The sequence below is a fragment of the Alosa sapidissima genome, chromosome 8 (genome assembly GCF_018492685.1).
Source record: "Alosa sapidissima isolate fAloSap1 chromosome 8, fAloSap1.pri, whole genome shotgun sequence".
In the NCBI taxonomy this organism is placed as follows: domain Eukaryota; kingdom Metazoa; phylum Chordata; class Actinopteri; order Clupeiformes; family Clupeidae; genus Alosa; species Alosa sapidissima.
In genome coordinates, this window is record NC_055964.1 from 8435064 (window position 1) to 8449690 (window position 14627).

At 41.1% G+C, this 14627-nt stretch overlaps 1 protein-coding gene across 1 annotated transcript; it reads right to left on the bottom strand.

Annotated features, from left to right (window-relative positions):
- Window positions 1-1071: 1071 nt before the first annotated feature.
- On the bottom strand, window positions 1072-14006 carry traf2a (Tnf receptor-associated factor 2a). The gene is made up of 10 exons (XM_042099949.1): window positions 13710-14006; window positions 13089-13167; window positions 12667-12765; window positions 11815-11976; window positions 11542-11616; window positions 10946-11020; window positions 9389-9889; window positions 8837-9014; window positions 7026-7174; window positions 1072-4816 (listed from the first exon to the last, which is right to left on the bottom strand). Exons 1-10 carry the CDS (start codon window positions 13895-13897, stop codon window positions 4598-4600), a joined length of 1725 nt encoding a protein of 574 aa, XP_041955883.1. The 5' UTR covers window positions 13898-14006; the 3' UTR covers window positions 1072-4597.
- Between the last annotated feature and the right edge of the window lie 621 nt (window positions 14007-14627).

Here is a 14627-nt window from a genome sequence, read left to right on the forward strand (position 1 = left end):
GACAGGTCAATAATAAGGTCAGTCAGTTTTTAGTCAGACACCATTACTCATCTCTTCCCATAGAACCCAAGTTACCATGAAACATTAACATTAACAACCATTTGTAAAGTCATCTTTTTACCATAAGCAGGCTCATTTGGAAGTTGCATAACTGCCCCCCCCCCCTATTTTCCAGATATTATTCATCAAAATCAAACAGTCCATTTGGGAGAAATTTTATTTCCATTCCGAAGTAGATGTCTTTAGAGACTCTGTGATTCAGGTGGGCGGACAGACAGACAGGCTTCTGCAGAGGACGGATGCCCCGAGGCAAAGCTGACCCATAGTGTAAGTAATGTAGAAAAATGGGAAATCTTAGTCCATTAAGGGTGAAGTCAACAAGAGAGCCTTTTAGGTTGAGATGATTTCAAATATGTTTTACGCCACTACTTTCCCTGAAGAGATCACAAACACACACACACACACACACACAAAGGGAAAGGGGAGACACACAAGAGACACAAGAGACACACAAGAGACAGGGGCCACACACTCTTTCTCTCTCTATTCCTCTCTTTCTGCAGGTTTCTGTAATAGCCATCATGTCAGGATTATGAGGAGGAGCCTTCCAAGGCCACCCTTTGTTTCCTGAGAGGCAAGGCCAGGAAGGGAGCACCACTGTGTGGGCATACGAGGAAGAGCAGAGATGCTCAGATTAAAGGAGGAAGACACGAGGAGGAAGTGCTCTTGTGGGAGTTTGTGTCTGTACTGTGGATTTGTGTGCAGGCAGTGATTTGATGAAATGAGCAGATGACAAATCTGAGCATATCTAAAACTGATCGGCTGATTGGAGAAGGGATGTGTGTGTGTGTGAGAGAGAGAAAGCGAGAGAAAAGAGAGAGCAAGAGAGAAAAGACAGCGAGCGACCAATATTGCCATCATTTCACTTACAACAAGAATACAATGCTCATTTCCACACCCATTTTCTTTCAGAGACAGAGAGAGAGCACCCCCTTGTGGTGGTTTTGAATGTGGTCAAATTCTGCAATGACATTCTATCTGTGAACAGCACACATAAGAGGGAGACACTGATTTACCTTTAACATAACTTCTTTAATTGTTTTGCATCCACTTGCCACTTGTCATTGTACATTTCTAATAATGGATTGGAACAAGAACATTTCAATATTTCAAAGCCAAATGTATAAATGGTTCTTGATGAATCCACTTGGTCAAAAACAGATTTGCTTAAAAAAACTTTAAAGAAGAAATTTCTGTAGATGACAAGTTATTACAATCACAATGACAAAGTTAGTAGCTCACATACATTACTTTGATAGTCCATCAAATGTTACTGGCTTTTCCCCAAAAACTATATAGCAACAATGAACAGGACAATCTGCAGAATGGTAGCCAAGTTACAGATGGGCTGGTACTGAGCAATAGAACTGGAAGAAGTCGTATTTTGTCTCATGTCAGCAGTCAGATACTGTAAACCCCTCTGGTGAAAACTGTCCACAAATCTCAAATGCAACAGCCTAGTTTTGAATCTGGAATAAGTCATTAAGTGAAGAGATGTAAGCAGGTGTCATGTAGTTGTTAGCAGACCTGAAGAATGTTAAAGGGATACTAAGAATACTATGACACATGCTAATGCAAAGTTGAATGTACGCTAAATAACTGATTAGCAATATTCCTATACAAAAACTGCAAGCCAGCTAGCATTGTACTATGGGTGAGTGTATTCAATATGGGGTGAAAGAAACTCAGGAATGGTCAAGCTGCAAAACATCCTGTCTCATTTGTTAAACCTCAGCATATAAACCATATGAAATCTCTTTTACTCTGTCCTAACACACCAGAGAGACAGATGCCACACAGGAGAAGAGGAAGGTCACTTTAAAATAGTATAAATATCTGAAATGGCATATCATACAGTGTCTAAGTGTATCTAAGAGGCAAATTATGTGCCCCAAGCTGAAGAGTGGCCTATACCAAATTAAGGGTTTAGGTTTATTACAACAGCTACTTATGAGAGGCAAACAAGTCGTGTCTACATGCAAAAAAGGCTAACCTGCAACAACTTCCAAGCATCTAGCCTAGCCTTGCTAGCATCACCAAAAGGTTCACATCAGGTTCACAACTCAGTGGCTAACTGTATTTACAAAAGACTGCTTTCGGAATCTCATTAGGGCAAAATAATAAAGCTGTTTGACATAGGAAGTTGTTTTTCTCTCTCAATCCATTAAACCAGAACGCACTCAAATAAATCTGGAGCATGAGAGGAAGAAGACAACAGAGACACATTTATCTATAAAAACGTAGTGTTGGATTATGCAATAGGGAATGTGCTAGAAAATGTTCACTGAAGCCCAAACATATTTTGAAACCATCCCAACTTGATATATGTATGCATTATTTAGTCATAGAATCTATAATTACATTATAGATATATATAAAATTCATATTTATGTTATACTCACAGCTCACACCAAAAACTGTGTGACTGCATAATATTTATATTTATACATAAATGAGCAATATAAACACACACACGCACACACTAATACTGCCATATCTATACTGCAATCAGTAATAAAAAAATTAAAAAAAAGGAATAAAAAAAATAATCAAATGTATGGTCTACACAAGTAAACCAATTATTTACAATATGCAATTCCTACTGAAACTTCTCATGCACAGAGAGATTTCAATATCCATCGAGACTGGTTTGAAAATAGGCTGGGTCAACATGTACTGTATAAGGTTAATCTCAAAAAGTGTATGGAATGCCAAGATGAGCACAACCTCCGGAAAACAAACAAGTGAAACAAAATGTCCCAGTATGGAAGACAGTTCAGCCCTTTTGAGAAATGGCTTGTTGCTCATTATGGAGGTTGTCCCAAAATTCTACAGATTACACTGGCTATGTACTGCCATGTACAAGGTCACACAATATTCACACCTCTAAATCTATTGTGATCCCAAAGATATGTCTTCATGCTTCTCAAGAGGGGAAAAAATGTTTTTTTTTTCTTTTACACTGCAAAAAACCAAGAGCAGTACTTCTTCACGGTTTCACGGAACACTACATCTGAAGGGATATCTCTTTTACGTTCGCAGGAAAACATTCATAGATTATAGTATAACCACTTGCGACTAAAATTCAGGAGTCTATTAGTCCAAAAATAGATCAAACTTTCTTTTTTTTTCTTTCTTGTTTTTCTGGAGTGACGTCTATGAGAAGGCCCAAGCAGCACAACAGCAGCAGAACACCCAAAACAGGAGAACATCACACACAACTAATCACTGGCCCTTAAACAGCGGCAGAAAAACAATCACGCTTAATACCAATGTCCCTCACAAATTTAAACTAATAAAGAACCATACCCATCAACATATATATTCCTTCTGTCAAAACCTGACTGTCTTGCCATCGTAAATGTCCATGTTTTTGTCTGACTGGCAGGGAGCTGAATAATGGATTTAAGACACAGAGAAGTTTAAGTCAACAGTTGATGTGTGTGAACTTTCTCTTGAGGCAGTTGTCTTTTGTCTTGAGCAGAAACAAACATAGAGACAACCAACTCCCCCATTCAGGTCAGTGAGGAACCCTGATCTGCTGCTAACTAGAATGTATCTTCCACAGATCCAATATGCAAACCAAGCAAAAAGGGCACCCGAAAAACAACTGGTACTGTAATACAGAGAAGCCAAAAAGAGCTCACACAGACGCAGACACGCATGTACACATCACATTCTCCCTAACTTTTTTATATACCTAAAATGTCTGCACTCGGGACCTTATGGAATTCAAGCAATGTCCACCACTACATATAATAATAACCAATAAACACAGGAGTCCAGATCATAGGCACACAAAGCTAAGGAGGAATGTCAGAAGACTTCAATGCATACAGTTTGCCACAGACTAGCAGTTAAGATTATGTAGCAGATTAGAGGTGCGAAAGGCCAATCATGGGCAACCGCTTATTGTTATTGTAACTCCACGTCTGTCTATGCAAAAATGCACTCAGGTTAAAGAAAATTTAAATGTAGCATGGCTACAGAAGCCAAGATATTGAAGACACTAAATAGAGGAGTGGGGGGGGTACTGCAGTCTGCTGAAGGAAAGTCTTCAAATTCCGTAAAAGGCAGTGTGCCTCTCAAACATGGCACAGGCGATAAGGAAAGTTCTGTACATTACAATCACAGCTGACAGCTAGCCACCTCTACGAGCGTGCAGAGGAGAGGGTCCCTTATGGCGGCCGGCCTTCTGGAGTCGGAGAGACCCGTACTCACCCTGACCAGAGCGGGGAAAAAAAAAAAAAAAAAGTAAAACGCACCATTTGTGGGGCCACATTTCGGCTACCACTTCAGAGCACGGATTAGCAGTGTCCAAATTTACTCTTCTTTTTACTGTTCGTGACGATCTGCTGAACAGCGCCAAACTCCAAGGGGCATTGGCCCGCCCCAATGCTCGAAAGATCAGACGGGAACTCCGACCGCGTGTGGAATGGCTGAAAGCTCAGGCAAAGCTTCTGGAATCGAGGCACCAGGATAGAGAAGGAAGGAAGTGGGTGGTAGTGGTCAGTGGGGGAGTGTTTGGGTGCTACACCTACAGACCAGTCAGGTCCACTATGGCCTTGATGAAGATGGTGTCGTCGCGGATGTAGGAGTTCTTGGAGTCGAGCTTCGAGAGGGGGCAGAAAAGCGGGCAGCCACTGGCGATGTTCATGTCGCTGACGGGGCGCTGGAAGGACGAGGAGGAGATGTCGGGCCGGAAGGCGTCGATGATATGCTCGCGGTTGTTCTGGTCCAGCAGCATGAGCGTCACCTGGGAGGTAGACCAACAACAGGCTTTGAGATTTGAGATCCGGAAGACGTTTATGTTTATTCATTTAGCAGACGCTTTTATCCAAAGCGAGTTACACATGTCAATTATATTACAAGGGCCATTTTCCCCAGAGCAACTCAGGATTAGATGCCTTGCTCAAGGGCACAATGGTGGAAGTCGGGAATTGAGCCCACTGCTCAGGCTACTGCATGCCAGTCCAGCTTCTTAGCTACTACACTACCACCGCCTCATCTGAGAACATCGGAGATCTCAGGGCACTCACCTAGTTCGGTGACCTCACATAGCCAAGGACATACAAGCAACACCCAAAATATACAGTATCCACCTAAGACTAAAAATGACTGTGCTTCCCATTGGCCCTTGTGCAGTTGTAGCTTCGCTTTCGTTTTGCTGTGAGACACCGCCGAATGTGGGTAACCAAGTCTCTTAATACTGATCTTGGTGCAGCAGTGTCAAGGAAGGCTTGGCACTTACTAGGACAGTCACTTTTTTCAAAAGTCAAGTTTGAATGGAATCAAACAAACAACCCCGATCGGGCTTGCAATGAACAGACATTTTTGCAATTTATGAAATTCTGCAGTGTTTGAGGAATAGGAGTGTCATGATTTCGTTTTTAATTTTTGTGACTTTTATTTTTAAATTACATCTCAATCACGAACTTCGAACTCAAAGGTAGAATCGGCGATGTAGCCACACCCCCAATGTCACATCCAGCATGTGTGCCAAGACGCCAAGACGTAAAAACACACACACACACACACACACACACACACACACACACACACACACAGAACTGCGGGGTCAACACTCCTCTAATTTTAGGCTGCAGGCAGTTAAAAATATACATCAACCGACCGAAATCGAAGCCCCTCTTGCTGCTCTGAAATCACCGGTGTGGAAGTATTTTGCCGTTCATTCACGTCAATTAACACTAACTTAGCCTACTCAACTTAGCAAGTAAAAAGATTATCTAGTTACGGTCCAAAATTACTTCAAGGCTTAAAATGCACATTGATAAGTACATATTCCATGAACACTAACCTTGGGTCTCGTCGGAGTGTGCTGAATCAAATTATCATTCAGTGTTGTTTCATTTCACTATGTTCATGTCTTAATGTTCTGCTGTTCGGGGGGGGGGCTTGCTTAAATTTGTGAATTAAAAAGTTTTAAAAAATGTTATCCGGTGTGTTTCGTGTCTTTTGTTGGGAAAACTATGTGTTTATTTGTTCTGACAGTCATTCAGCTATTTGTATCATGTCAATGAAGAATGGAGAAATGGAGAATTACACAAAGTTATTCATAACTAACAAAGTATAACAAACAATAACAGCTAAACAGCTACATTGAATTGTTTTTACCTGGATTTTCAACGTTTTTATTACCTCTATAGCTATATTTAATTATTGTTAACTTAACTCATGAGAGCATCATGTTTAGTTGATACTAGTCAGTGTTTCCCACAGAACTGAATTCTATTTGTGGTGGTAGGTTTGCAGAATTAACTTGAATGCAACAGTTGTTAGCAAATTAGCGCAGCATGGTTATGATGCTAACCAGATTTAAGTACAATTTAGTACAACCTGGAAAATCATTGTGTGGTGGTCAATGTTTATATTGTGGTGGGCCGTCACAAATAAGTCAATGTATGGGAAACACTGCTAGTAGATGGTTTAGCTCGAAGAGGCCTATTTTGCCTGTAGAAGTTATTGAGACAACTAATTGAAGACAGCTGACATATCAAATTTGTAAATTAAATAGTTTTAAAAATTAAAAATGTAAAAATGTATTTTGTTGAGAAAACTATGTGTTTATTTAGTATGTGTCATTCAACAAAAGTAAAGTTAAGTAATAAACAAATAAACAATAAACAAAAGTAAAGTTAAGTACTAAAGCAAACAAACCCCCAGAGGTGGAAGTTTTACAGCATTTAGTTTTCCCCCATGTTTGAAATAGTAGAAATATAAATAAAAAAAAAAAAGTGTGCATACTTAATTTTAGTAGTTCATGTCAGAATCTACATTTTCGGTGTCCCTTAAACTTCCCATTTCTCTGTCTTTAGAATATATCATAAACAAATGCAGTCATAAAACTATTACCAGTATCATTTATGTGAAGATGCAAACTACTGTCCACCATGTGACAGACTCTGATTTTCTAATGTGCTCATGTACAGTTATGGCTTACTTACTTTCTGGTTGAAGGGCCACTTAAGCAGGGCATCACTGTGTCCCCTCATCACCACGAAGAACAAAGACAAGTGAGTGCCACGTCCCGTTCCGTCCCCATTCAGGTAGATGCGGAGACACATCTTGTAGCCATATTTACTAGTGTAGAAGGCTGAAAAACAACAAACAAACACAAACATGCTCAGAGGGGTATTTCACAAAACCTAGATAAGGGATTAAGCTGGGATTTTTAGGTTATCCTGGATGAATTTAGCCCTGACTTGGTTTCACAAAAGAGATGGCACATAAGTTACCATGGCCAGGCTAACAGCCAAGGTAAGTTAATTCTAATGGTAATTATGTCGTCTTATTGGTTCTGCTAGCTGTCATTCACATCAGACCTCCATGCTAATTTTTAAGGAGCTTTATTCCATTTATAAACTATTTGCTAAATGTATTTGCTCGCAAAACAAAACAGATTGTCTGCCTACTACCATATGGTTATTATTTTAATTGTGATAGCCTTATAATTATTAACATAGGTTATAGGTACTCATTGTTTGCTTATTTTATTGATAGACATTTGATGAATAGCCTAGGGCCTACTGTAGTTGATTGGGAGTGGAGGGGCAAGTTTTCGAAGGTATTTTCAACTACAATATTAATATTGGTATATCATATATGTGCATATTTGCAGTGGCAAGCGCTTTCTTATTGACGTTGCGTTCCGAGACAAGGAAGCACTCACACGTGGGTGCATACGTAAATTTACATTCAGTTGGTCTACCACGCCTACTCCTGCTGTTGTACAGAAATAGCCATGATTCCCCATTCCAAAAAGGACAACTTTACTTAATTGTTAGTCTGTCAAAAGCCATTGTTCACTTTGTGTGAATGACGCTATTTTCCGCGTCTTTTTTATTCCAACCGTGGGCACTTTGGAGCAGAAACGAGAACGCGCACACATCCTGAATTACTTACACCTGGCTTGACATAGTCGCTCCTACTCATCCTGGATTGGCATTAGTGAAACGAGTTGAGCTAGGATGACCAGACAACGCTATGTCAAACCTCGCTTTATCACTTATCTTGGATGTCTTAATTCTGCCTTTGTGAAACAGAACCTGTTTCTGCTAAATATTACACAAACAGTCAAGGAATAGGCCGATCTTATCTATAGTATATCTCATCTAATTGGCTATTACGTTATCTATTCAAACAGAAAACAGCAAAGGTGACTGGAGCTTTTGTTGTGCAAGTTTTGGGTTGGGTTTTCTGAAGCGCATCCACACTCAGTGGAATTCTACTCAAGCTATTTACCCATGAAGTCTCTGTTACGACCCCCTGTACCCCTTCAGGCCTGACATGGCCATTGCATGGGCAATGCAGCCCTAGCTTGCCCAAATTAGCTAATCATACACACCTGGTGAAGGTGTGTGGGTATTTAAGGGGTTGTTCTCTCTTGATTTGGGCACTTTTCTGTTAGGCACATTCTGTTGCAGGCACCTCTGGGTTATCGCTCTCCCACTAGCACTTTCTTTCTATCTTGGAACATCATACTGACTTTGGCATACACGCACCCACATTAACACACTTGCATACATGCTTTTACTTTCCCCTAGACATTTTTTGGTAATGGTTATTTATTGCTTTTGGTTACTTTTAAATAAATACTTTATTGGTTAAAGTTATCGCTGTTGTCCCGACTCCCTCTTTACTGTATGTTGCGGCTTAGAGCCGGGTCGTAACATCTCTTAGACCCTTTAGTCCCGTCAAAAGGTGCTACAATCGTTTAAATAATTCATTATGGGGACAACTTGTCAGGGAAACTCACCGGGGGAGAACATTGCAGGAGCTCTGCCGGCCACAGCATCGGCCCTTTTCTTACTGAAGTCCGAGATCTTCCACACAAAGACGCCGTCATAAGTGGCCGCCGACATTTCCTTCATCTTTCCCTCCATCTCCACGATGGAGAGATCCCTCAGACCCACCGTCCGCTCCAACTGACGCACCTGGGGAAAACCAAAACATGGCATTTCAAGCCAACAGCAGAGAGCTTGAAAAGTTAGCCTGGTCCATCCATAGGGTCCATCTAATAGCACTACAGGTAACAAAGAAGCACTTATGTATGTAAGAGATAATGAGGAAAGGAAAGGAAAGTCGTTAAGATGCAGGTTCAATGAGATAATAAAAATAACATTAAAAAGGTTTACATGGACATTAAAACGTGCAAAAGCTACATTTAGTGTTTTTAATATCAAAATGACAGGAGGCAGATTTCCAAGGCAAAAAATGAAATTGAAGATGAAGTGGGAGCAGTTAACATGGGAATGGATGACCTTGTAAATGTTGAACTTCCTTCCACTGACACACGTGGTCTGTTCACCTTGTTGCTGAGTATCTCAATCTTGTCCTGGTCCAGGCGGTGCTGGCGGTTGTAGGCCTCCATGGTGGCGGACGAGCGCTCCATCTCACGGTTGAGCACACACACGATGTTCTCGAACGTGCCCACCTTCAGTTCCAGCTCCTGGCAGCGGCGCCCGAGCTCGGCCACCTTGGTCTTCTCGTTGTGCAGCTGCAGCTCCAGTGCGGCGCCCACGCCGGTGGGCAGTGGCGTGAAGGAGGTGGACAGCGTGGGCGTGGGAAGAGGGAGGGTTAGGGGTGCGCAGGCGCCCTGCACGGGAGCCCCCGCACCCAGCTGGCCCATCTTCTGCTCCAGGTCCTGCAGCGCCTGGTGCAGCTCGTGGATCTTGTGGCTGGCCAGCTCCAGGCTCTGGGGCTGCAAACTCTCCAAGTTCACCTTGATGCCCATGATGAAGTGCAGCAGCAGGTTCAGGTGCTCGTAGGAGCAGGCGCGCTCGTGTTCCTGGATCTTCTCTTTCTCCACCTGATAGGGGACGGGCGCACAGACACGCACACACGCATGCAAACACACACAAACCAGGCATTAACTTATACAAAACATGATAAGAATGCAGACCCCCCCTAAACACTACTGAGACACAAGCAATGACACACTAAGGGCGTTTTCACACAGACAGCCTTTAGTTTGTTTTAAACAAACTCGAGTATGTTTGAGCCTTTGTTTCAGTTTGTTTGTGTTGGTCGGAATGCAACAATCGCACTCGGGTGTGCACCAAATTGATCAGTCCGAGACCTCCAAAAAGAGGTGGTCTCGGTCCGCACCATCTAACGAACTCTGGTGCGGTCCTGCTGGTGAGAAAGCCAACCTAAAACAAACAGGTCCAACGGTCTAGTTGTAGTGAATTATGGGAGTTAAGATCACTGGGTCGTTGGTAAAATTAGGTACATTTAATTTCCTATTCACTTCCTAAATAAATGGCATGCACAATTGGTCCTAACAACGTGAAACATGGGACAAACGTGGATGCATGAGGAGATACAAACAATGCTTCATACATGTATGGTCGGCTGAGTAAATCAGATTATTTTCTAGCTGCAGTCACGACTCATTTCCAAACTCCACAATTTGCCAAGTCACAGATGCCAACAATGAGCCAAGATCACCCCGCAAAACTGTCACTCCAGTGTGTAGCTTGAAATAGCCGGAAGAAAAAACTGAGGAAGCTGTCTGCTCAATTCCCACACAGTTTGGTCCGCCTAGAAACAATGCGTGTGTGAAACCGAACCGGACCAAAGTTTGTTTGCAACATCGTACCAATTTATTGCCTGCTGCGGACCAAACAACCGAACTATAGGTCTGAAAATGCCCTAAATGTGGTGTGTTCGCCTTGTTGCTGTACTGCAATGTGATACAAACATACCTTTAAACAAATTGCAAGTAATGCAATTTGAAAATCGAATGAAATATGCATGTGTTGCTACCCTTAACATTTTAACATAACTAGACATGTGTTAAATTGTACAGCATACAGTGCATCCATTTAAGAAACAAAACAAGAATCTGGAAAAAATCACTCACTGACATATCGCAGCCCACCACATGAAATCTGCAGGGTGCTCTAAATTTAGTACAGAGCTTGATGTGGTCCACATACTGTCAGGAGAAGGGAAAATGAAAAAGACTAAAACATCAAACAATGCACATGTCATTCCAAGACCAGCCAATGAGGCGAAAAGCACTTTTAAATCACACACATAAAAAAAAAATACATTATTACTTAAGCAAAGCTAATTACGTAGCCAAATTCCCGCTCAATAATGCACTTGACTTCCTTGAAATGGAGAATGGGGGGGGGGGGGGGGGGGGGGGGGGAGATGCATGCAACCAGCCTTGAATTTCCAGTTGTAATCCTTCACATTTCCATCAAGCTGGTAGAGGCACTGGGCGTTATGCTGGCCATCTGCTGAGCCACTTTCTGCCCTGGCAGCATTGCTACCTCTGGCACAATGCATTGTCTCATCTACTTAAGTACTGCGAGAGCTTAAATACACCACTCTGATTAGGCATCTTAAAAGCTAGCTAATTTAAGGACAGCACATCCATGTACCTTCTGTTCTGTCAATGATGCAGATCAACAGTGGAGGGGGGGGGGGGGTAGACTTCAACTTACTGACCTTTTCTCTGGGAATTTTTTTCTTGGCACATCCTTCACATATCATTGGGTATTTTGGACATATTTCATCATGAGCCTACAAATATCAAGACAGAAACAAGTGATTGATTATGCTATGTGTCTGTACAATTATCTATTTAGTTTATTCAACAGAATATAATAACACATATTATTCATTGTGGCTTCAAGTAGAAACGTATGGTAAATACTGGTTGAGTTCAAGAAATACTCTGATTAAATGCATGCTCGTACATTTTGAACAAATGGCCATTACCTTGATATCTTTAAACTGAAAAGGTTCTTTGCAGTATTTGCAATTCAATGTTCTTTCCGGGCATTCTCGTTCATTGTGCCGTTCCAACTCATTAGCCCGGAGAAGTTCTTTACAGGAGGGACATGAGATGATCATATAGTCACACTTTCCTTCGTGGGTAAGCTACAAAAATACAAATTGACAAAGAAATCTTCAAACTTTATTTACAATATTTTAAGACTGCAATATAATATAGTGGATAAACCATATCTAAGACAGATTAGAGGTTCATAGTTGTTCTACCTACATTTAGTATACCCTTAACATAATATTCAGTTGTTAAAACTGCAGTTGGCAAGTCTGACAGATTGAGGGGACTTAGCCAAAATGTTGAATGTCCCTCCCCCACTACCACCAAGCACCCTCTCATCGAGTTTGTGCTCGTCAGTGCGCACCAGACTGCACCAGACTTGACAGTCAGATCTCACACACCCCTGCTCTGACTGGACCAGAAGAACCGGGAGCTGTGGATTTTTGCAAAACAAATAACAGGCTCTAGGTGGAGGTAGAAGTGTGGGTTTTTTCTAAAACCGGCTGATTTATGTTGTTCTGTCGGAGCATAATGTCGGTTTCAGTGAATATGATCAAAAAAACTTGCCAACTGCAGCTTTAAGATGACTTTTTATGTTAAATTAACATACAAGTGAAGTGTTAAATTAAGCGTTAGAAACTAAGCTGTTAAAAGAGCAATGAAGAGAAATTCAGAAATTCAAGGATCAATAGGTAAAGAAGGAAATATCTGCTGGAATATAATATTCCATTATTATATTATTATTTCAAATGTCAATAACAGCTCATGAAAAAGCTCTTTACCTCGTATTCTTTAATGCTGCCCGTCCAAGAACAGCCTTCATTAGGACAAACAGCTGCTAGAGCCTCTACCTCTCTTCTTGCTGCGTTGTCAGGAAAAGCCTGAGATTAAAAATAAAACAAAACAAACAAAAAACATATTGCTTATTCTTAAAGACATTCAATGTGGCTTCACTGTGATTGACTACATAGTTAGTCGACAAATTCCTCCATTAATATGTTATCTAAAATACATTGAGTGAATTACTTAACTACTGGTTAAAAAGCAACAACAATGTCAGTAATAATTAGGCTACTGTAACAATTTATCCCAACATTTTAGGAAGTCACCAAAACTGATCCATGTAATACATACTATTAAAGTCAGCTGAAGCATACGACAAGTTGATGAGTGAGTGAACTGAAATCGAGTTAACGTTACTTACACAGCCTTGTTTTAGAATGGATGTTGGTTCCTCAAATATCTCTTCTTTAATACAAGCACTGCATTTCTGTGGTCCAGAACTGTGAAGTCAGACATAACCACAGTCAGCCTCTTTAAAATTACTGACTAACACTAGCATTAAATCCGCCGATATAATTGCATCATGACTTACTAATAGTCAAGGACATGATTTATATTTCCACTGCCTTCATCATGTAGATGTAATACAGTTGCATTACGGCAACAGTGAGAATTGCATCGGGTCACACACCAAAGGGTAGCAATAAGGCAAGAAGGCTGGATAGCAACACATGACAGATTTCAGCCAACAAGCACGCACTGATTTCATTCGTTGGGATCTGGTGTCTTTTGAAACTGAAAGGAAAATTGAAGCAGTACACAAAGGAAAGGGATGCATTCGGAAAATACAGATTGTTTCTTTGCCTGTTCAGATCAAATATGTTGTCCTCGACGTGTAATGCCAACGCAGCTTCATTATATGTAAAGCTAAATGATAACCAGCTAACAAATGTTAGCCAACAGGCTTGGGTTAGCCCGTAAATACTAGCCCACTAGCTAGTAACATTAGCTAATAGCATCTTGCCTCAGGAACGGCGCTTACCTCACAGTTTTGTTAAAACAGTATGAACAGAAACGATGACCACATTGGGCTTGGAAAGGCCTTCTTAAAATTTTCTGACAAATATTACACAAATGTTTGTCCTCAAGCTTGTTGGCCAGTATTTTCTTAGGGAATCCGGGTTTGTTGCCTTCTAATGAAGATGGTGGTGATGGTTCCTGTGCAGCCATTATTCCCGCACGGACATGTGACCTGGCTTTCTGCTATGGATAAGGGCGAGTGATTGAAGCTTTATCCATAGCTTTCACTTATTCTGAAGTGAACAGCAGTTGGAAGAAGGAACAAATCTGCAAGGGGAAAAGACACAGTTTTATATTAAATGTGATTAGGGTTTTATGAGACAAGAAGTAGGTTACCAGCCCTTTCAGTCAGTAGAGTCACTACAAAAACATGTCAACAGTGTTTACAAGTTTATACACTGATTCAGAGCCATAGAAAAATATTTTTTTATCTACCGCGCTGCACTGATTATATTCCCTCTACATTTCAAAGAAATATACCAATCAAATGCCAGTTGTCATTCTCACGTTCATTCAATGGAGTGTAAAGTGCATCATTATAATACGCCCACACTAATAAACACGACACTATCTACTGTAAGATGTGGACTACTTTATAATACCTGACTGTTAGCCATAATAATGTCTATCTGTAGGCCTACCTATCAAGACTAATGTCTTGTGCATCATAAAGTTAAGGTGTGAAGCTGCAACAAGTAGGCCTAAGCCAAGGGACAATTTGTCCCAATTTTCCTCTCATTCAAAATAAGACAATATCCAATATCAGACATTTAGGCCTAGGCTACTTGGGGGGCTGTTAATTGCCATTACACAACACTGTAAAGGAAGGGTGAAACATAAAGCCTCAAAACCCCACCAGCCAAAATTAACTTCTTGCCAT

Excerpts from the sequence above, each read along its gene's own strand:
- traf2a (XM_042099949.1), bottom strand. The coding sequence starts at position 13,897 with ATGGCTGCACAGGAACCATCACCACCATCTTCATTAGAAGGCAACAAA. Across the intron at positions 11,977-12,666 it reads GCAGCATTAAAGAATACGAG|CTTACCCACGAAGGAAAGTG; the intron begins GTAAAGAGCTTT and ends GTATTTTTGTAG. Across the intron at positions 11,617-11,814 it reads TTCAGTTTAAAGATATCAAG|GCTCATGATGAAATATGTCC; the intron begins GTAATGGCCATT and ends TGATATTTGTAG.